Below are 22,634 nucleotides of genomic sequence, written 5' to 3'. Positions count from 1 at the left end.
GATATTGACTGTAGGCGAAGTAGTTTCTCCATTGAAAACAGATGATCTAAAACCAGTTAAAATAGTCTTGAATGGCATATGACCATGAAGCTTGTGCAGCTTGTATAAAAGATGTTTGGCCCGACATCCTAATTTATTTGGTCCTTTGCACCAAAGCGAAGAAGAACGAGGAGCTGACTTTCTCCTCCTAACGGATAAAGGGCCCAGTCCTCTTTAGCTCCTGGAAGCAATGGTCGGATTTAGGGGACATGTTTGGGAATTAAAGGTTTCCAAAGAAAAGGCTCTCAACTGGACGCAATGCTGTTTGTCAATTGCTGTTTTGTTATTTTTGCATGTTGCGTTTTTACTTGTTTGTTGACCACTTAATTTCATTTTAATGTTGATCCAATGCACTTCTTTTAACTATATGGCATTATTAACATTATTCATTGGTTTCCCAGTCCACCAGGAATTATCTCATCTCTGGCATTTTGGTTCATCAATGATTCTGATTTCTATCCAAGAATCCAGAATCAATGAGGATCGTCAGCTGTGTCAGGCTCCAAGCAGCTGCCGCCGCCATGATTCCCATCATCATCATCACCATCACCATCATCATCACCGCCATCTTTATTGATACCCCACCTTTTGCCCCCAAACAGGACTCCAGGTGATTTGTACATTGAAACAAATACAGCATCATTAAAAGACACAAAAGGTCAACATTAAAAGAGAGCCAAGCTGTTAACATCACTAAAAACAATTGGAAGCATATAGTTAAAGCCTACATATAGGTGTATAAGCCTAGGTATAGGAATATAGGGCTAGGACACTGGGAAACCAGGGTTCAAATCCCAGTTTGGCCATGGAAACCCACTGGGAGACCTTGGACAAGTCACACTTTCTCAGCCTCAGAGGAAAGCCATGGCAAACCTCCTCTGAAGAAGCTTGCCAAGAAACACTATGATAGCTTCGCTTTAGGGTTGCCATGAATTGGAAAAGACTTGACAACAACATAGGAGTATAAATGTATTGATGTGTAATGAGTCCTGGAGAATAATAATAATAATAATAATAATAATAATAAAATACAGTGGGTCCTTGACATCCGCTGGAGTTTGGTTCTAAATGTGGATACCAAAACTAGTTGATGCTCAAATCCCATTAAATACAATGGCAGAGTAAAATTGTGTCCCTCATATAAAATGGCAAAATCAAGATTTGCTATTTGGGATTTATAATTAATATATATATATATATATATACACTGGTACCCCGGGTTACGAAATTAATTCGTTCCGCCGCCGCTTTCGTAACCCGGGATACTTCGTAAGCCGAATAGCCCATAGGCGCTAATGGGGAAAAAGCCGCGGCTGCGCCGCGGCTCCATTTAAAACAGCGCCGGGGTTTTTTCGTAACCCGAAAAAACCTTCGTAAGCCGAAACAATAAATCCCTATGGGATTTTTTCGTATCCCGAAAATTTCGTAACCTGGGTATTTCGTAACCCGGGGGACCAGTGTATAGAGAGAGAGAGAGAGAGAGAGAGAGAGTCTCTCTGTCCTCCTCCCGCTTTCCTCCTTTGTTCCTCGGCTTATTTTAGTTGCTGCAAAATGAGCTCCGATTGCAAAAGTAATGTCCATTCAGTTGACTCAGAGACGAGAGGAAGGGGAGAGTCCTGTCTTTCCCAGAAGGTTCAGGCAAAAGCTTGCTTGTCTCTCTCCTTCCTCCTTTATAACTTTCCCCAACTTGACCATCCTCTGAGGTTCCTTGGCCGCATGTGTCCAAATGGTGAAATAGCCCAGGTTTTGTTGGTGAAATGTTGGCTTGCATTATTGCTTGGCAGAAGGACCTGGGAATATGTTGTGAAAGAGAGACTGAGTCTCAGAATATGCATATGGATAAATACGCTTTTTAAAGGGTTAATTTGTGCAATGCAACAATATGTTCAGCAGCCTGAGGCTCAGCTTCTGCTTCCCACTAAATGCGTGACGCGGTGGTGCAGCGGCTGACCCTTTTATCAAGCCCCTGGTGATCTCCCCAAATTTAACTCAAAGAAGATGGATTCGGCCGTAAACCGCAAGAGCCTCTCTATGCCTTTAGCTCTGGCCAAATATTTGCTCTTGGTCTGAAGGAAAAGCTGGGTTTGAAAAGTCTATTTAGTCATCTGGTGGAAACGTTAATTCAAAACCATGAAAAGCACATTCCAAATGCAGCAAGGATAATAAAATGCAGCATTTGCCATTAAAAGACCCTTCTTATGGCAGATCTAAATAAAAAGGTATTTGGCAGCTGGTGAAAGTATCCCCCCCCCCTTTCCCTGCATTGCTTTTTGTTTTTAAACGGAGAATTATGGCTCATCACCATCATCTCCAACATCATGCCTTGGTGAGAGGCGCTCTGGGAGCGAATCCAGCCGGACTGAGAGAACATCTGAATAACGCTGCCATAGAGAGGCTCACAATGGCTTGAAATGGGGCTGCGTTGTCCAACAATACTTTGCTGGTTCTTAGATCCATGGATAGAAGCCATCCTCAATAATCCAAAAACTCACTTGTTAACACTCGATAGTCATGTAACCAGCAATAATAATAATAGTAGTGGTAGTAGTAGCAGAGATTTGAGTGTTAAGACTACAATTCTGGAGACCAGAGTTCCCAGTTTGGCCAGGGAAACCCACTGGGAGACCTTGGGCAATAAGTCACACATACAATAAGGCCATGGCAAACGTCCTCAAACCTTGCCAGGAAAACCCTATTATAGGTTCATCTTAGGGTTGCCATATGTCAAAATGACTGGAAGGCACACAACACACACATACACCCCTCTCTCCTCTGGGGCTCCCAAATCCCTCTTTTAATGACTTACTTTCCTTAATTACTCTGAATGGCAGTTGTTTAGGATCTGTCTTTGCCAGGCTGCATCAGTGTCCCTTTTTGGTGCTCTCAACCCTTGCAGGACTTCCCGATCTTGCACCTGGACGGCATCGTGGACGACCACTCCAACGTCCTGGGCTTCTCCATGTTCAACACCAGCCACCCTTTCTACACGGAGTTTGTCCGCAGCCTGAACATGTCCTGGAGGGAGAACTGCGAGGTCAGCGCTTACCCAGGGCCAGCGGTAAGAGAGCCAGGAGCGAGAGAGGGAGTGCGCAATGCCCATGCGCTGGGCATTTTCTTCAAAATGCAACAAGTGTGTGGGGATGGTTTGGACTGCATCACAAAGTGGAAGGCTTTGTGATGCAACCAACTGGGGGGAAATTGAGGGTGCTTTCCACTTGGAAAAGTTTTGGTCCCAGATGATATTTCCCCCAAGTTCTGTGCTTAGCTGAAATTGGCTGGTTCTTGCAGGACAAATGCCATTCCGCTTCCGAAAGGCCCACGGAGCAAGAGGGTTTCCGGAGGTAGATGGTGGTTTCCATCAATACCCACATCTGTCCTTTTCAGCCCTTAAGCCATGCTGCCTTTTAAATTGAGAAACCAGTGTCTTGGTTGGTTTTACTGGGTAGATCAAGCCACCTGCAGAAAGCAAGGCCTATTCCGTTCTGTCTGGAAGGAGCCTTTGCCGTTTCCCCAAATGGGTTGGAAGCATTCAATTCTCCCCTGGCCCCATCCTTTCCCTTTGTTAATGATTTGTAGTTCATCAACAGGGGGGGGGGGGGGAGAAAGGGAAGCCCAAAGTGCTCTTTCCGTTGATCAGCATGGCTGCCTCCTCCTCCTCCTCCTCCTCCTCCTCGGCTGGAGGCGATTGTTAGGCTCCCTGGGGGACCCAGGAAATGATGATTTGCAAGCCGACAGTTAATTCTAGGTCTGGCGCTAGGAAATTGCTGGGGGCAGATGGGTGAAAAGGAAAGGTCTGGTGGGTGAATCCCTGGGTTCTCGTTAAAAACAAAAGGATTCAAAGGGAAGTGGATCCTCCGGGTCTCAGAACTTGACCCCTGACTCATTCGGTCCCACTCCACTTCTGGCCTGGCCCTTGGAAAAGGAAAAGATCCGCTTGGAAAAGGAGGACTGTCACTGAATGGAGAGGCTCAAGAGAGGAACATCTCTGCCCTAGAGACTAGAGAAAGGGGGAGCTTTTGGACTATAACTCCCAGCGGCTGGCTGGGGGCATTCTGGGAGTTGCAGTCCAAAAAGCTCACTCCCCCCACAAGCTCTGCTCTACCCACTGCTCTTGGGCTGAATTATTTCCTCAAAATAGGTCAAAGGAGTGGCAAATATGGCTGTGTGTGTGTGTGTGTGTGTGTGTGTGTATTTGTGCCATAATCAAGACTGTTTATGAAACCTCTTACTGACCAGTTTTCGGTGTCTCAAAAGAGATGTACAACACACAAAGTGGTACACAAATTATAACAATAGATTCCAGAATAACGGAATGACTTGCTCCCCTTTTAGCTGTCGGCGGCGCTGATGTTTGACGCCGTCCACGTGGTGGTAAGCGCCGTCCGGGAACTGAACCGCAGCCAAGAGATCGGGGTCAAACCCCTGGCCTGCACATCGTCCAACATCTGGCAGCATGGCACCAGCCTCATGAACTACCTGCGAATGGTGAGAGATGGGTTCTTCCCAGAAGCTCTGGTTGTTATTAGAAATTGGTGGACGTCTGCACATGGTCAGGAGCAGCTTTGGAGTGGATCCAGGGCCAAAGCTTGGGAGTTTTGATGGGAAGGGCCTGCCAGCCCCCTTGGATTGCCCTGGTCCCCCTTTTGCTGCAGTCTCCACAGAAGCTGGAGGGGAACATGGATCCTCACAGCAGGGATTAGGAGCTGTATCTCTGTTGCCGTCCAGAGCATTTTGGACTGGCTTGCTCTTGAATGGGCAAGAGCCATTAGCTTTGCAAAAAGCTAGATTTTGGTGTGAAAGAGAATGGGTAGAAATTGTTTTGGATCAGCCCTAAATTACCCGCATGTAGGTGTGTGGCAGAGGTGAGCAAAGGGTATGGCTTGTGTGTGCCAATTTGCAGCCACTGAAGCCTCGCAAAGCCTCCCAATTTTGCCCCATGCTATCCCCCTGTGAAGAGTTTTAAAAGCATCTACATGTGGTTTATTTTTTCCCCATGATACCTTTTTACAGCCACTTTTGTATATGTGTGTGTGCATGCACCAGGGCCTCTGGACACTCACTCCAATTTGGGGGGTGCAGAGATCTGAGCGCCAGCCTCCCAGCTCTGCTCCGGTTCTGGGGGTGTCTCACTCTCTCCCCTCTTCCTCCTGTTCCCCCCACGTCTGTCCGTCCCTCCGATCCCCATCTCTGTCTCTCCATCCGTGGCCAGGTAGAGTATGACGGGCTGACGGGCCGCGTGGAGTTCAACAGCAAAGGCCAGCGCACCAATTACACCTTGCGGATCCTGGAGAAAGCCCGGCACGGACACCGGGAGGTAAGGGGGAGGCGGTGGAGGGCAGGCGGGTCGGCAGGCGGGCCATGGCACACCTGGCCCCCCTCCTGGTCTGGGTCATGGCTCCAGGACACCTTAATAGTAGTGAACCCCTCACCAGCACCAGTCCGTGAGCCACTGCCCACTGGTCTGTGGTGAGCTTGCAGGAAATGATGTGAACAGAATAATAATCTGGCACAAATATAGTGCCAGTCCCTGGAACATTTCTGCAGGGAAAATCGCTACTTTGCCAGACCAGCGAGCTTGAGAAGCACTAGGTTAATTCATTCAAAGATATAGCTGTGTTAGTCTGGCAAGTCAGTGTGCAAAGAGATCTTGTAGCACCTTGGAGAGCAACTGAAAGAAAGAACTTTCATAGACTTGAGCCTAGATGCATCTGACAAAACAGGCACAAGTCTATGACAGTTCATGCTACCAGCTTCTGTTTTAGTCTCAAAAGTGCTACAAGATCCCTTTGCTTACTGTGTTAATAATGCAGTTGCATACTACACACACATGTTTTTATGCAACCCCTCCCCCTCAATACTGGATTGGCTTTAGTGAACTCCACTGCCAGCCTTTCTCCTCCTTACAGATTGGGGTGTGGTACTCCAACAGGACCCTCGCTATGAACGCCACCACGCTGGACATCAATGTGTCGGAGAGCCTGGTGAACAAGACACTGATAGTCACCACCATCTTGGTAAGTGGGCCTGATCCCTGCCTCCCATGGGGACCTGGCTGCGGCGTTTTCGGGGGCTAAGGACTGTGAGGGGTGGACAGGATGCTGGGTGTCCCTTCAAAAAGTAATGGTTCCAAGGTAAACAAAGACTTCATTGCGCTTTTGTTAAGCGCTGCAAGAGTAGAAGTAGCAAAACCGTGGAAAAAATGTAAAGGTGATGGAAGCAAGGGATGGAGTGTCACATTATATTTGTAAGAAAAGGAAAAGCCTATTAACTAAAGAAGATGGATACAGTGGGCTCTTGGTATCGACTGGGTTTCTTTCCCGCATGCGCTGCAACATGTTGGCTCCTTCCCATCTCTTACAGGAGAATCCCTATGTCATGCGTCGCGCAAACTTCCAGGAGTTGTCCGGCACGGAGCAATATGAGGGCTTCTGCGTGGACATGCTCCACGAACTGGCTGACATCCTTAAGTTCCGCTTCCAGATTAAACTGGTGGACGATGGGCTCTACGGGGCACCTGAACCCAACGGCTCTTGGACAGGAATGGTGGGCGAGCTCATCAATCGGGTACGGCCGTGGGGCACCCCCTCTCCCCCCTTCCATCCTCAGAAATGGGGGGGCATGGCTTCCTTCTGGGGAGTTCCTCCCGTCCTCTTCCCCCCAAGTAGACCCCAAAGCTCTCTGTGCAATTTTGCTGCCTGGGATGGGAAACAGCGCACTGCACCCAGACCCTCCGGAGGTCAAGGGACTTAAGTCAGTGTTCGTAACGCTCTGTGTAAAGACAGAAATATATACAGTAAATATGGGAAAGCTTGGGAGTTTGGGAAAAGGTGCTCCAGTTCCCAGAATCCCAAGCTATGGTCATGCTTATGGTCACCCTAGTGAACACTTTGGTGAAAAAGAAAGATCTACGTTCCCAGTTTTCAACTGTATATTGAGAGCAAGATGTTCTCTGTATTGAATGACTGGGAACTTTTCCACCTGACCCTTGGCTGGTTGCTTCAGATCGATATGTCAAATCTCTCCCTTGGCTTCCAAAAGTCTGTTGCACACCAAGCCCTTCACATGCGCAAGGTATTGTTTGCATGGTCTTTCCTTCACTGCCCAGTTGCCAAACAGACCTCTCATTTCTCTTGATGGAGGTGGGCTGTTTGACTCCTTCCTTCCCTCTGAGATGATAGAATGGCTGGAGAAGAAAAGCATGGACTCTTTTGTTCTTGGTCCCATCTGACGGAGCATGATACACACTTCTCTTGAGTGTTTGAGCATTGTGTGTTTGTGTGTGCATTTAATGGTCCTCTCTGGTCCTTGCTCTGCAGAAAGCTGACCTTGCGGTGGCCGCCTTCACCATCACGGCCGAGCGGGAGAAGGTCATTGACTTCTCCAAGCCCTTCATGACTTTGGGCATCAGCATCCTTTATCGGGTGCACATGGTAGGTTGGTGGGTCCCATCTTGCTTGGCATTCAGGACGGCATTAGACCAGGATGGGCAACTGTGCCAATGTGGGGGGTCCCTTTTTCAGCCCCCTCCCAAGTGTCTGGTGGGCTCCACTCTTGGAAGAAACCCTAAAACAGTTGCATGTGTGAGAGAGAGAGAGCAAGAGGTTTGGTCTCCCTGTCCTTGCATCCTGGTGCTTTTCTTTGCAGGGGCGCAAACCAGGCTATTTCTCCTTCCTGGACCCCTTCTCTCCAGCTGTCTGGCTCTTCATGCTCCTGGCCTACCTGGCGGTCAGCTGCGTCCTCTTCCTAGCTGCCCGGTGAGTGACCCTTGCCATGGCTCCATCCCCGGCTTGGCTTTGAGGCATCCTTCCTTGGGACTGGCTTTATTCTCCAAAATAGGAGTTTGTGGGAGAGGAGGGTTATTCACAGTGCCTTTAGACAGGAGAGCGTCAGGGGGTTGTGGCATTACTTGCTGGACTCCTTGAGGCTTGTTAAAAATCCCAGTGACTTTGCTCTTGTCCTGGATTGTTTCCTGGAAATTCCCAGCACCGGCTGTAACATTTCATTCCCAAACTCAAGTGGGTTTCTTTTAATTGCAAGGCCTATCAGAACAGTATCTTCCCTTCTCTTCTCGTCTGTTTTGTGCAACTTGGAAATGTACCCTGCTCCTTGTGCATGAAACTGTGGGCAGAATTGCTTTTTTAAAACTGTATCCTGGTTGAAATTGAGAATGGTTGCAAGGGTCCAGATTAAGATTGCTTTGGGGGCCACATCTGACCTGAAGGCTACCAACTGGCCCTTGGCCCTGCTTTGTAGGAGAGGCTAGTTGTCTGATAGAGGCATTTATATAAATATGTGACACTTAGAAGGGCTGGCGCGCATGGTTTCCATGCAAATTTCTCAGGTTGTTCAGTCTGTCCCTGGGAGGTGATGCTAAATCCTTTTGTGGAGAGCTTCTGCATCCAGAGTTTGTGGGTTCCCTTTAACCAGAATGGAACTAGTTACTTTGCTGACTACTCTGACCAACCAAGATGTTACTGCCTTCCAGACGCGTAACACTCAGAGTCACTGTTTTGCTGACAGGTTCCGCTCACGGCTACCATTTTGCCGTTGGAAAACAGAGGGAAAGGCTCTCTTCTTCCCCTGAGTGGCCAACTCAGGTATTGACACTTGGAAATCCTGGGGGAAATGCAAGAAGCCTCACAAAGGGTACACTTACACTGCAGAAACAATTCAGTGTGACACCACTTTAACTGCCACGGCTCCGTCCTACACAACTTTGGGGTTTGTAGCTTGTTGTGGCACCAGAGCTTAAATACCTTGTAAAACTACAAATCCCAAGATTCCATAGGATGCAGCTATAGCCCTTAAAGTGGTGCCAAACTGCACTGTTTGTACAGTCAGCCCTCCTTATCCACAGACCTTTTATCCACAGATTCAAGCATCCATGGCTTGAAAATATATATCTTTTAAAAAGTATAAATTCCCAATAGCAAACCTTGAGTGTCCATTTTATATACAGGACACCATTTTGCTATGCCATTATATTTAATGGGACTGGAGCATCCACTGGTTTTGGTATCCACAGGAGTCCTGGAACCAAACCCCAGCGGATGCACCCAAAGTGATCCTTCCTGGCTGCAGTAGTCTGCAGTTCCCCCAAATAATGACCATTAGCCAGACAACTTGTTCCTTATCCCTTGGGAAGTAGTGCATTACTGCTCTGTATGTTATGGGGGAAAAGGTAACTCCATTCAGCCTCCATTTTACTGCATAAAACTAGTTGACAAAATAAAAACCATTCCCTCCTTAGCTCTGGGTGCCTCTCTTGGTTTCCCGTGATGCACTCTGGGTCCGAGGGCACGGACTCTCCTGTCTGTTGACACTGACATGAGCCATTCTTTCTCCCCTTTCTCTCTTTCTGGTGTTTATTTGTCCCCTTTCTGCAGACTGAGCCCCTACGAATGGTACAACCCTCACCCCTGCCTCCGGGAGCGACACAACGTCCTGGAAAACCAGTACACTCTCGGCAACAGCCTCTGGTTCCCCGTCGGGGGCTTCATGCAGCAGGGCTCCGAGATCATGCCCCGGGCCCTTTCCACCCGATGCGTCAGCGGGGTCTGGTGAGCAGCAGGGGGATGCGACCCTACATTTTGGGAAGACAAATCCTACAACCCCCCCCAAAAAAAATATGTTGGATGAGGGATCCTGGGACTTGTAGTCCGACATTAGCATATCTAGCCTCAAGACCCTGAGCACTAGGTTGCATTTGAGCGAGAGTTTAAGGCAGAAGCAGCAAAATTCCAGCTTCTCTGGAAACACTTTTTCTTCAGTAATTTTGGTTGGTTAGTTAACATTATTAAATCTTCAGCGCTATGTAAATAAAGTATTTATTTAAATATTATAAATTATTATTATTATTATGATTATGATTATTATTATTTTCTTATGTCCCTCCTTTCTCCCAATGTAGGGACTCACAATTTTATCCCCACTTCTGGGAATCTGCCTCTTTAAAAATGTGCCATCGTTGTTGTTCCTAGGAATCTTGATATTTCCCGGGACAATAATGATAATGAGGTCTGGAACCCCAAATTGCTGTCTTAATTGGGACATTAATTGTTGGGGGACGTTTGGTTGATTAATTGTTGGGGGATGTTTTTAATTAGCCAGGGCAGCCTTTAATCTGTGAATTAAGGACACGGTTATCTCCCCCTTTTTGGAGGCTGTTTTTCACTCTGGCGCCTCTCCATCCCAAAGAAGAGCAAAGGGAGACGTCGCGAAGGAGGCTTTCTCTTCTAATAAGAGATCCCCGTTTTGCCTTTATTACACTTTCAGTCTCCTGGTTTTCTCCATCTGTGTCTCATGTTTTAGTGCTCTCCAGCTCTGATTCATTAATGGAGAATTGAATAGAGAGGCAGATAATGAATCTTCTTGGGTCCTGAATTGGTCCTTGGCCTGAATACCATTTTGTTGCTGCTGCTGCTGCTGCTGCTGCTGCTGTTGTTGGTTGTTGTTGTTGTTGTTGTTGTGTGCTCCCAGTTCTAATTATATTTTTTCCCTTTTCTCTTTGAAGACGTCGCTGAGCCTGTTGTACAAAGAGACACAACCCAGCGGTTCCCATGTCAGAGGGGCAGCGAATCCATGCCAGGATTTGTCTGTTTTTAAAGCCTGGGAGAAACCCAGGAGTGGATTCATTTCCCCACTGGAAGGGATCCACCAGCCCCACTTTACATACCAGATTAACTTTGTAAAAAGTGTGTTGTAGTTACTCCTCAAGCCCACTTTCCTTTTTCCTCTTTACAACATGAGTACACACTGCAGAAATAATCCAGTTTGAGTCCACTTTAACTGCCTTGGCTCAGTGCTAGGGAATCCTGGGAACTGTAGTTTTGTGAGACATTGAGCCTTCTCTGCCAGAGAGAGCTCTGGTGCCACAATAAACTACAAATCCCAGAATTCTCTATCAGTCAAAGCGGTCTCAGACTGGATTATTTCTGCAGTGTGTTTTGGGCCCTGGTTCAATGGCCAGTCACTTTGTGTGCACCAAAAGCAACCAGAGTTCATAGTCTGTTATTCCACAACTTTAAGTGCGCTGATAGTAGACCTTGTGTACAATCTGTAGTATAGTTAGTCAACGGGGCCCACGTCTCCATAAAAGCGTCCTTTTGGTATTTCCCCTTTGGTCAGCCTGAGCCTGGTTTTTTTTCCAAGGCCGAAACCAGGATTTATGTCTCCTGAGGTCAGTCCTTGTAAGATGGACATGGCTGACCCTTTGCCCGAAGCCTGTGCCACCAGGCCATGTCCTTCGCCACAATTGTCGGGAAAGCTGTGGGCTTCTGCCAAGTGCGGAGATGGCCTTCTCTCCAGGCTAATGCTTCTTTAATGGGCAGCCGCAGAGCACTCAGAGGCGCATCTGCTTTTAAATAAACGTGGATGGCTTTGGATGGCTGGTGCCTCCTACTTTCCGACAACAAAATAAAAATAAAACCCCACCCGGCGTTTGGAAGATCTCCAGAGAAGGGGATCTGCCTCCTTTGCAGCTGCCTGGCAGGAAAGGAGCCGCCGCCTGCGAGGATGGGGCTTACCACGTCTTATTTGCAAGTGTGACGTTGTTCCCTCTAAAAGGCAGCCTTGTCCAAGTGGGCGCTTGCCCACTGTTTGCAACCTGGATATCTCTAGAAATACACAACTTGCAACTTGGAAGACTTCACTTTTCTTGAAGCTTGGAAGGAAACTGACTCCAGCGGCAGAAATAATCCAGTTTGACATCACTTTAACTGCCGAGACTCTGCGATGGAAACCCTAGGAATTGTAGATTGTGGTGACACCAGAGATCTCTGACTAAATCTCATCAAAATACAAGTGGCAGAATCCCATTGCATTGAGTCAGGGCAGTTAAAGTAGAGTCAAACTGGATTATTCCTGCAGTGCAGATGCTGCCTAAGTAAGACTTCCTATTGCTTCATGGAATGAGTTTCTAAAGAGGCTCACAGACCAGATTCTGGAACTGTATTTGGATTGTGGGTCCAGGATTTTCCTTTTTGTGTTCCTTTTTTCCCCTCTGCTGCCTTCAGGCAAAGGATACCCTGAGCATGTGCAGAATGCCCTTGTCCTACCATGGTCCCTTTTGGCAAAATCCCCCCATAAATTGCAAGGACACATTTTTAGTAGTTTTGAGCCCCAGCAGCTGACTTAAGAATTAGGCCTGGAAAGAATATGAGAAGTTATGGGAAGATTAGTTGAAAAAGAGGTTTTAAATCATCAAGAAACCTTGGCTAAAAGAAGACAAGGCTGATGAGAATCTCCACAATTCAGGACTGGATCTCTGCAAAATCCTTGTCTAGTTCTTTTGAACAGAAAGCAGCATTTTCTGCGCAGAAAGTGATATTTCCGCACAAGAACATTACAGAAAATGCTGCTGCGTTTGGGGACATTCCCTGCAAAAGTGGCACCTGGTCAGTTTGCACAGAAGGCGCTCTCTGCTGCGCATACCAACCGCCTTTGAGTTTTGCAGCCTCTAGGAAACAGCTTTTTGTCCAACGGAAATAATATTTCCGTGCAGAAAATGACTTGCGTTACTCCGTTTTGTAGACGCTGCTTATTGTTGTTGTCTGCTTTATATGGCTATAGGGCTGGGAAGGGATCAGTTGGGCTTTCATTGTATTTTTATTGTGCTTCCAGTGTTGTTAGCCGCCTGGGTTCCTCCTTGACTGGGCAGGATACACATCAATTGTTGATTGTTGTTGTTGTTGTTGCTGCTGCTTCATTCTAGAAGAACATTAGTGACAAATTACATCCCTGTTTAGAGGACTGGGGAGGAATACCAGTTTTCTCTCACAGCGGGGAAGAAATGGCTTCCCTCGCCCACCTCCCTCAAATGCAAGGATGAGAGAGACGAGGATTTGCGTTTGGGGTTGTGGTGGGGAGCGGGTCTCTTGCTCATGGCGTGCCACTGTTGTTGTTGTTGTTGTTCCTGGCGCAGGTGGGCATTCACGCTGATCATCATCTCCTCCTACACGGCCAACCTGGCCGCCTTCCTGACCGTCCAGCGGATGGAGGTGCCCATCGAGTCAGCGGACGACTTGGCTGACCAGACCAACATCGAATACGGCACCATCCATGCCGGCTCCACCATGACCTTCTTCCAGGTGAGAGGTGGCAATGCAATCCTACGTGTCTGTGGATGGATGGAAGTCATAGTACTGCTCTCTTTTACTTTGGTCAGACCTCATTTCAAATGCTGTGTCCAGTTCTGGGCACCAAAGTTCGAGATGGATGTGGACAAGGTGGAGCATCTCCAAAGGAAGGCAGCCAAAAGGGTGGAAGGTCTGGAAACCCCCAAGCCCCATGAAAAAAGACTTAGGGAGCTGGGTATGTTTAGCCTGGAGAAGGTTAAGGGGTGCCATGATAACCATGTTTAAGTATTTGGAAAGGTGTCCTATGAGAAGGATGTTGAGAAGCTGGAGCATCTCCAGAGGCGGGTGGAAGGTCTGGAAACTACCAAGCCCTATGAGGAGCAACTTAGGGATCTGGGTATGTTTAGCCTGGAGAAGGGAAGGTTAAGGGGTAGCATGATAGCCATGCTTCCATTATTTGATGAGCTGCTCCCCTTCTGCTCTCTCTCTTCTTCCTTCCCCTCGGCTGTGGGTTCAAACTAAGCCATTGTGATTTTTGGACTGGGAAGTGTTTGTGCTTTAGGACGGGGGAACAGGCTGCAAGAGAATAGGGCTTGGAAAAGAGGGCTAAGGGCAGGTTCCTAAGCCTTAGCAAGACAAAACGGACAGGAACCCGGGGCCTGTGGCTCTAGGGCCTGGATGTCCGACGGAGGCCTCCAGTGGTCTTTCCAAGTCTTCAGAATAACAATAAGGAGCATTGAAAATCCATGACCTGCTCTGCAGGGCTGACAGTTAGGAAGTGTATATTAGCAAGTTTGTGCTCATACCAAACGGAGGCATTGATGTCGCTTAACCCAGCCTTGGGCTTCCCTGCAAAATTAGCATATTGTCCACACTCATACATTACAGCGATGCGCATGTTTGTGCTTTTATGAAGGGTCCGCAACCCTAAATACAGGATTTTTTTTACATCCATTTTAGTCAATATAAAAGGCAAAGCTTTCCAAACTTCACTTAGGGGCATCCCTTATAAAGAGGGACACCTCGCAACCCTAGTTGTGAACTTACTAGATGTGACAGAGAAGGCGAAATAGCTCACAAAACCACAATTCCCCAAAATGCCATAGCATGGAGCCATGGCAGTTTAAAGCGGTGTCAAACTGGATTATTTCTGCAGTCCGGATGCAACCCTAGTTCATTATATGCTCTGTTATGGTTGCATTTATGAGAAAGATCTAAGCTTGGTCCTTGCTGTGCCTTGGAAAGCGTTCCGTGAGCAAAGCAAGCCATGGGCAAGCAGAGGGCGCTTGCCGGGGATTTAGGGAAAGGGGGATTTGAGCCGGCGCCGCTCTCCTCGCCTCGGGGGCTCTTCCGGAACGGTCTAAAGGAGAGCGACTTCTCACGAGAGACTTTTCCTCCTCTGCGGCTTTTGCCAGTCGCTGTCGCCGCTCCTTCCATTTCTGCAGGGAGGCCCTTTGTAGATCCATTCCTTGGATCTGCCTTAAGACTCTTCCAAAGATACACACACACACAATTGGGATGCTTTTTGCTGAGGAGGTCATCGGGTTTGAAGGGCAAACGTTTTCTTCTCTGAATTTTTAATGCCTTCTTTCTTAAAAAGCGTTACATGGTTAAAGTGCCACAGTGCCATTTCACTGATGCACCATAGCCCTATTAATTAGAAAAGAAAGGAGGAGAAAGATACTGTTGAATGAAAAAGAAACCCACTTAAGGCTGGGAATAAAATACTGGACCTGCTGCCAAAAATTGCCAGAAAATAATCCGGGAGAACAGAAATATCGTCTGGATAATAGTTTGACAGACAAACCTGAGAACAAGAGCAATAAATAATGCACCACCGGATGCATTTCTCCATCAGATGCGCCACTGGCCAAGATCCCTGTTCCCAAAACCTCTGCAAACAGAGGAGGAAAGTCCAGTCCCTCTCTCTCTCTCTTGGCTTCCTGGACAAGGCTATGAACAGTCAGCCCTTCAGATCCATGGATATTTTTATCCATGGATTTAAGCATCCAGAGTTTTAAAATATATATATATATATATATATACACACACACACACACACACACACACACTACCAAAAGCAACCCTTGATTTTTCCATTTTATATAGGGGACACCATTTTACTACCTCATTGTATATAATGGGGCTGGAGCATCCAAGGATTTTGGTGTCCATAGGAAGGACTCACTGTAATATTAGTAGTAGTAGTAATAATAATAATAATAATAATAATAATAATAATAATAATAATATGTAATGGGACTGGGGCATCCATGGATTTTGGTGTCCATGGGGAGACCTTGGAGCCAAACCGCATTGGATAGCATGGCCCACTGCATTGTCCTATGTATCTATATTACCCTGTGTAAGAAACACGTGTTTACTATGTCTGCTTTATTTTCTCCCTCTCCACAACACATACAGAAGGGAGTGTTGTCTTTATGTAACCCTTGGAATCAATGCCCAGAGGAAACCTCTGTCCAGCCATTTGAAGGGCTGTTGGTCATCTGGGCTGACCTTCAGCCCTCTTTCTTTGGCGGCCGTCGCGTCCTCAAGATGAATCCCGGTCTGTCCCCCCACAACCTCATCCCTGAGGCTTGGTGACCCCTCTTCCATGCCCTTCCCTTCTCTCTGGGCTTCTTGCTCAGAAAAAGTCTGGAAGGCCCCGTCCCGGCGGAGGCGGGTACCAGGGCTGATGCCTCCGCCTGCGCGGCTGCCCCACTCCTCGCCACGGACGGAGTGGACAATGCGGTCCAGGGGGAGGTCAGGGATGGAGGTTTCCATGGCAACAGTAGCCAAGGTGGCAGTGACCGCATCCTCTCCCTCTCTCCCTCTTTTCTTTTTGGTCTAATTCCATCCTGCTCTCGGTTGCTCTGACAACCCGTCTCCACAGTAACAGCAGCCTCTGCTCCCGGAGACGTTAATGAAGGGAAATCAATCAATAAAAAAAGGTGGCGCTCGGACGGAGGGATGGAAGGAGCGATGGAAGGAGGGATGGAAGGAGGGAGGAAGGGAGGGAGGCTGCACCAAGAGCTTTTCTCACCATCTAAAGCCATCTCCCACTTAAGTCAAAAAGAGCATCCTCAGCACCGTTTTCTGCAATCCTCAAGGATTCAGTGGCACCGCAAATGCCATTTTAATGATATATATATATATATATATATATACACACACACACACACACATATATATTGGAGCCCAGTTTGGTCTTTGGATTTTGAGGGACTCAAAAAGGCAAAATTACAAAAATTCTCCAAAACCCACCCAGAAAGAAAAAGGCCGTTCTCATTCCTCTTCTGATGCTGGAGGCAGCAGGCGGCCGGAGGCCTAGTAGCTGGGAAGCAAAACATCCATCAAAATATCAAAACAATAATTAATAAATTGCCTCCTTTCCACCAAAATGGGGCCGAAGGGGTTCCCAGTTTGCATCTAAACAAAGCATGGCTCAAAAATAGTTCCAAAACAGAAAGGTTTTTAAAAAACTAAATAAGCAACCCAGTTAAGAATGATAATGTAAGCAAGTTTTAAAACAAAGGCACCGCATTTAATAAAAGTCTGCCTCCCAGCTTTAAAAGCTCTGTGCCTTTAGAAAGCTCTCCTGATTCTGCTGTTTCTTCTCAATTTCTTAATGCATCTGGTTTTCTGAGCTGCTTAAGAATTGCCTGAAAGTAATATGAATCAAAAGCCATTATTGTCTGTCAATAATAGGCATCAAAAGTCAATAATAGGAATCAAGATCCACTTTGGCATGGATACCCCTAAGTTTACAAATGTTTACTAATGTCTTTAAATGTCAACTATTTTCCTACTTGGGTTATACTTTGTCTTTCATGAGCCTGGAAAAGCAATGCAAAATATTAGTATGTCTGGTGCTTTTGACACACTGAAAATGTTAATTCAATTAAAATGTTACCCGTGTTTAAAAAAAATCCTAAAAAAAGGAAAACCTAAAAAACCCCCACAACCCCATGAATTTTCTAGGGCTTTCTTAGGCAAGAGGTGGTTTTGCCAGTTCCTTCCCCTGAAATAGAACCTGCAGCGTCTGGTCTTTGTTGGCAATCTCTCATCCAAGTACCAACCAGGGTAGACCTTGCTTAGCGTTCCAGATCAGACAGGATCTGTGGCCTTTGGGGTAGTTACCCCCACAATACCCCCAATATTTTAGGAGAAAGGAATACATAATACTACATTGCAGTCCATTTCTAGAAGCCTGATGGCTTAACAGTGTTTTAATTTGTGACGGAAGGAGAGCAAGGCTGGGTCCATCTGAGACTTCCTTGGGAGAGAGTTCGAAAGACGGGGGGAGCAGCCGCAGAGAAGTCGCCATTGCCTCCTGCATTGCCCCAAAGCAGCCTGAGAAGGCAGTGGGGCAGAGAGGAGGGCCTCTGCAGAAGGTCCTCCAAAGAGCATCTGTGATGGGCATCCATGCTGGCGTTTCCCCAGCATTTTGGAAGGGGAGCTGGGCGTCTCCGCACCCCTTGGCCGCCTCCGGCCCTCATCTCCCGCTTGGCTCTCTGTCCACCCAGAACTCCCGCTACCAGACCTACCAGCGGATGTGGAACTACATGCATTCCAAGCAGCCCAGCGTCTTCGTCAAGAGCACCGAAGAAGGCATCGCCCGGGTGCTGAATTCGAAGTACGCCTTCCTCCTCGAGAGCACCATGAATGAATACCACCGGAGGCTGAACTGCAACCTCACGCAGATCGGGGGGCTGCTGGACACCAAGGGCTACGGCATTGGCATGCCGCTGGGTGAGTAGCCGCTACCCAGGTGGGGAGGATGGAGCAAGGCCAAGGTGCAAGGCGGGCAGGAAGGGGGCAGGATGCCCAGTAGGGGCAGTGGGTCAGTGTCCAGCGGTTCCCTTGGGTCACCTTTGCCCCCTTGACCTCGGCCAGGTTCTCCGTTCCGGGACGAAATCACCTTGGCCATCCTTCAGCTTCAGGAGAACAACCGCCTGGAGATCCTGAAGCGCAAATGGTGGGAAGGAAGCAAGTGCCCCAAGGAGGAGGACCACCGGGCCAAAGGTCAGAGGTCGGGGGTCAGAGGCAGGGAAGGGAAGGGAAGGGGAGTGACCCTGGTCTGAGAGATGCCAGTCAGACGCAGGAGGGGCTCATAGAACTGTCATAAGTACAAGTATTACACGGTTATAGCATTCCGATGCCTCTCTGCCAGGGATGAGGCTTCCATGGACTTGTGATCCACGGATTCAGCCTTCCAGGGCCTGAAAATATCCAAAAATAATATAAAACCTTGTTTTTGCCATTTTATATCAGGGACGCAATTTCACTATGCCATGGTATATAATGGGACTTGAGCATCCATGGATTTTGGTATCCAGGGGGTCCTGGGACCAAACCCCAGCCGATGTCGAGGGCCCACTGTACTATGGAATCCTGGGATTTGCAGCCTAGGGAGGGGTGCTGGGGTTTGTAGTTTCAGGAGGGACTGAGGCTTCTGTGCCAAAGAATCCAGCCCCTGGCAGTGCAGGAATTTGCCACTAAACCATGCCAATAACCTCTGCTTAAAGGCCCCCCTGCAAGAGGGACCACCGCCCTTTGGGGCAAGTGATTGCAGGCCTTTTAAGCTACCTGAAGTGTGGGGCCAATAGGATCCCCTCACCCCAAATGTGCCAGGGGCATGCACCATCGTTGTGTCTGAGAAATGCATCGTGGCCGGTCCAGGGACCCTGACTTTGAGGAGCAGAGGTCTGTTCTGCTGTCAGATGGCTTCTTAATATGAGTGTGATCCACCTCTTCCAGTTTTGATGTGGCCCCAATGATGCCCTTCTTCTCCCCACATAAGTGTCCCTGGCAGGCTTGGAAGCAGAGGCCAGGAGGGCGAGGAAACGGCTGTGTGGGGCCTAAATTAACCCCTGGATTTGCACACAAGGCAGGCCTGTCTGTTGGGGTTCCCACGGGGCTCTTTGGATTTCCAGGTTCCATCCTGGGCTTCTCTTTGTGTCAACGGATGTAAGCTTTGCGCGGGGGACCTCTGGCGGCCTCAGAGGAGAATGCGGGCAGAAAAGGCTGGACCAGTCAGTCCCAAATCTCCAGGTGTTTTGGACTTCAACTCCCAGGCACCCCAGTCAGGAATGCTGGGAGCTGAAGTCCAAAGCCTCTGGAGGACCAAAGTTTGGGAACCACGGCTTTAGACGTTGCAAGAAAACACCCCTCAAAGCTCCCGCCACCCAAATAATGCAAACCTAAGAGGGCTGTAAGACCTTCTCCTTAGACTGGGGTCCACTAAGATTTCCCTTACAAAGACCAGAGAAACCGCACCGGAAAATGATGCTAGACTTTACTAAAAAGGGCTGCTCAATAATCATAGTAATAACAATTCTGGGAGCTGTCGGGGGGCACTTGGAGGGGTGTCGAGCCGCATGGTTTCTGCAGCGTATTTTGGGCCTCAAATAAAGGTCCCTTTCTTAAAAGCTGCAATAGTCTGGCGACCTCCCATTTGAATGCTGACCGGGGCTGACCCTGATTAGACCAATACAACATATAAAAGGAAAAACATGCAAAAAGCTATGAGTAAAATGCAATTCAACTAGCCGTAGAATTAAAGATGTGCAAAGATCTGGAGCCAGTAACGTAGTGATTTGAGCATGAAACTCTGGAGATCAGGGTTTAATTCCTCCTTTGGGCATGGATGTGGGTGAGTTTGGAGGAGTCACACTCTCTCAGCCCCAGAAAACCCTGTGATAGGGTCACCTTGAAGGCACACAACAGCAACAACAACACAGTTGCATTAAAAGACACAAGAATGAGCAGAGGCCCCTCTGTGGGTCACATATATCCTCCTCCTTTCCTCCTTTTTCACGTTGTTCCTTTCCCCGCAACCACAGGGCTGGGCATGGAGAACATCGGAGGCATCTTTGTGGTGCTAATCTGTGGGCTCATCATTGCAGTCTTTGTGGCCGTCATGGAGTTTGTGTGGGCCACGCGGCGCTCGGCTGAACATGAGGAGGTGAGGATGGGTGCGGAGGGTCCCAAGGTGGGGAAATGTGGGGCGGAGGGCTGGGGTGCGTGTGTGCGCAAGGGAAGGACGCAGTGGGATTTTACGTTGCTGTTGTGGTCACGGATTCAGCCAGCCACAGTTCAAACATACTCACACACACAATTTCCAAAAAGCCAACTTTGATTTTGCCGTTTTGCAGAAGGGACGCCCTTTTACTGAGCCGTTGGGTTTGACTTTCAAGATATGAGGCTCAGAAGCTGTTGCTCCGCCTTTTGAGACTTTCCACATTTTGCTTTACTCAAATGGGAGCCGTTTTCAAAATGGCTGCTCTTTTGGGGGTGCCATAACATGGCTGACCTTCCGGAACAGTCCCAGGGCTTCTCTTTGGCCGAAGGAGAAGAGCGTTTTTTATTTCCTTATCTATTCGCTGTTGAAGTTGGGGGATATGTGGCCATAAATTGACATGATGTCTGCTTTACAGAAATTGTGTATTTGTATGGACTGAATGAATTGAGGTTCGCTCTCTAAGGTGAACATCAAGATGGGCCTTTGAAGAGTTTACATTGCGGACTGCAGCTCCTCCAGTTCCTGAGCCATGCTAGATGGGGGAACATGGGAGTTGTAATCCAAAAGGTTGCTTTCCCAAACTCTGTGACTAGAGGTCAGTGGTCCACACTGAGAGCCAGTCTACCAGATGGAGAGGAACCCTGGAGAGATTACTTGGCATATAGCTTTCTTTAGGGCAATTGAAGTTCAGGGAGGAATCACTGACCTCATGCAGCCTGACTTTAAGAGTATTATTATTATTATTATTATTATTATTATTATTATTATTATTTGAGGACCGCTTTCTCACCGGCTCTTTCCCTCCCGTCGTTCTGCCTGCAGATCTCCGTCTGCCAGGAGATGCTCCGTGAACTCCGTCACGCTGTGTCCTGCCGCAAGCCGACCCGCTCCCGACGCCGCCACCGACGCCACTATGCTGCCCGAGGAGCCCTGTCACTGCGCTCCGTCCGTGAGATGCGCCTCAGCAACGGCAAGCTCTATTCGGGGACTCTGGTATCGGAGCCGGGCCCACAGCGCCTCCTGGAGGAGCCCCCCCCGGCCTTGCACCCACGTCCGCATCTGCCACGAGTGCCGGCGGATCCAGACTCTCCGGGGAGCCCCCCCCGCCGCCTCGGGGACCCCCACCCCCCGAGGAGGGCACCCCACGGCGGGGTGTCCCCCGCGAACTGAGCGAGCAGGAGTGAGGCACTCCCCTGTCCCTGCCCCACCCCACGGTTGCTTACCACCCCCTCACTCCGTCCCTGCCTTCGCTCTTGGGCGGAGGCGCCTGGTAGACATGTACGCTGTGCGTATGCCCTGACTGGGGGACCCCCGGGCCTTGTGGGGGACACCCATCTCCCACTCACGCACCCACCAACCCCGACACAAGTGTCCCTGGCCCTCGGGGGACACCGAGGGTGGACATCCTGGCATCCCCCCAACTGCTGACCCATGAGTTCAGGGCAAAGGAAGCCTCCCCAAGCCCAGGTCTGCGTGCCTGTATTGGGGAGTGGACTCTCCCTTTCTAATGCCCCCAATTTGTGGGAAAGAGAAGAAGATGATGCCAGCCATGGACTCCGCAGTTGACAGGATGGACCCTTGGGCTGCTCTCTGTCCCTCTGTTGGTGTGGTCAAGGCATGGCTCGGCACCCACTTTCCCTTGTGGGGTCTCAAGAGTTGGCAAGACCCCCCTCTGACTTTCTCCCCACAGATGCTTCCTCAAAGAACCCGCCTTTGCCTTGCCCCCCACCCTGGCTCTTCCTGGGGCCCACTTCTTCTTCAGACACCCCCTTTCTGCCATTCCTTCCTCCCCAAAACTATGGAGGAAGGGGCTTGGATGGATACCCCGAAATTGGGCAGAGATTCCATTCCTGCCCTGGTCTTTGGGAGCCCCACACACTTTGTGGGGTGAGGGTTTGGGGGTCTGGCTTGCCCTCCTTTGGCCTATCGGGAGAAGGTAGGGGACCCTCCCTCTCTTTGAAGACTGAGGTAGTGGTAACCCTCCCCCTTCAACCCCATTGTGAGACTGATGGGGGGAATGGGGGTCCATGTGTATAGGGAAGGGGGGTTCACATGGGATCCCCAACCTGGAGCACCTGGGGCCACGTCTGGAGGGGTCCGTCTGTGGGTTGGGGAAGGGGAGGACTCCCTGGAGGACGGCGCAAGGCCATTGTGGGGGTGGGACGGGGATGGACAGCCGGGACCCTGGACGCGGAAGAGAGGGGCCAGCACGAACACCCCCCCCCCCCCCCACGTCTTGTTTTTTTTTTTTTATTTTTGTTTTGTTTTTTTTTTATTTTTTTTTTTTTTTGGACAAATTTCTATAGAAGCCAAAAAAATTATGGAGACTTTAGTGGCAACCCCAAAAGAGAAATAAACGTGAACATACTTGATTCTTTTTACGTGAGTCATGGGAGCGGTGCGTGTTTTTGGAGGCGGCAATGTGCGTTTCTCTTGGAAGAAAGTTCCTTGTTTGGATTGCAACGCCTTGACTCCCCCAGTTATTGTGATCATAG

General features: G+C 48.8%; 1 protein-coding gene across 1 annotated transcript in view; it reads left to right on the top strand.

Annotated features, from left to right (window-relative positions):
• The window catches only part of GRIK5 (glutamate ionotropic receptor kainate type subunit 5), a 31,741-nt gene extending 9,378 nt beyond the window's left edge, over positions 1-22,363 (top strand). Inside the window, 14 exon segments of the mRNA XM_042440632.1 lie at positions 2,936-3,097; positions 4,372-4,524; positions 5,249-5,353; positions 5,946-6,053; positions 6,400-6,603; positions 7,356-7,469; positions 7,684-7,793; positions 9,426-9,599; positions 12,962-13,127; positions 17,642-17,867; positions 18,012-18,140; positions 19,961-20,082; positions 20,962-21,170; positions 21,172-22,363. Coding sequence (XP_042296566.1) covers positions 2,936-3,097; positions 4,372-4,524; positions 5,249-5,353; positions 5,946-6,053; positions 6,400-6,603; positions 7,356-7,469; positions 7,684-7,793; positions 9,426-9,599; positions 12,962-13,127; positions 17,642-17,867; positions 18,012-18,140; positions 19,961-20,082; positions 20,962-21,170; positions 21,172-21,439 — 2,250 coding nt within the window. The 3' untranslated portion in view covers positions 21,440-22,363.
• Positions 22,364-22,634: the final 271 nt, after the last annotated feature.

The sequence above is a fragment of the Sceloporus undulatus genome, chromosome 9, assembly GCF_019175285.1.
Source record: "Sceloporus undulatus isolate JIND9_A2432 ecotype Alabama chromosome 9, SceUnd_v1.1, whole genome shotgun sequence".
In the NCBI taxonomy this organism is placed as follows: domain Eukaryota; kingdom Metazoa; phylum Chordata; class Lepidosauria; order Squamata; family Phrynosomatidae; genus Sceloporus; species Sceloporus undulatus.
Note: the sequence above shows the minus strand (reverse complement) of the source record. Positions and strands in the feature narration are given on the sequence as shown.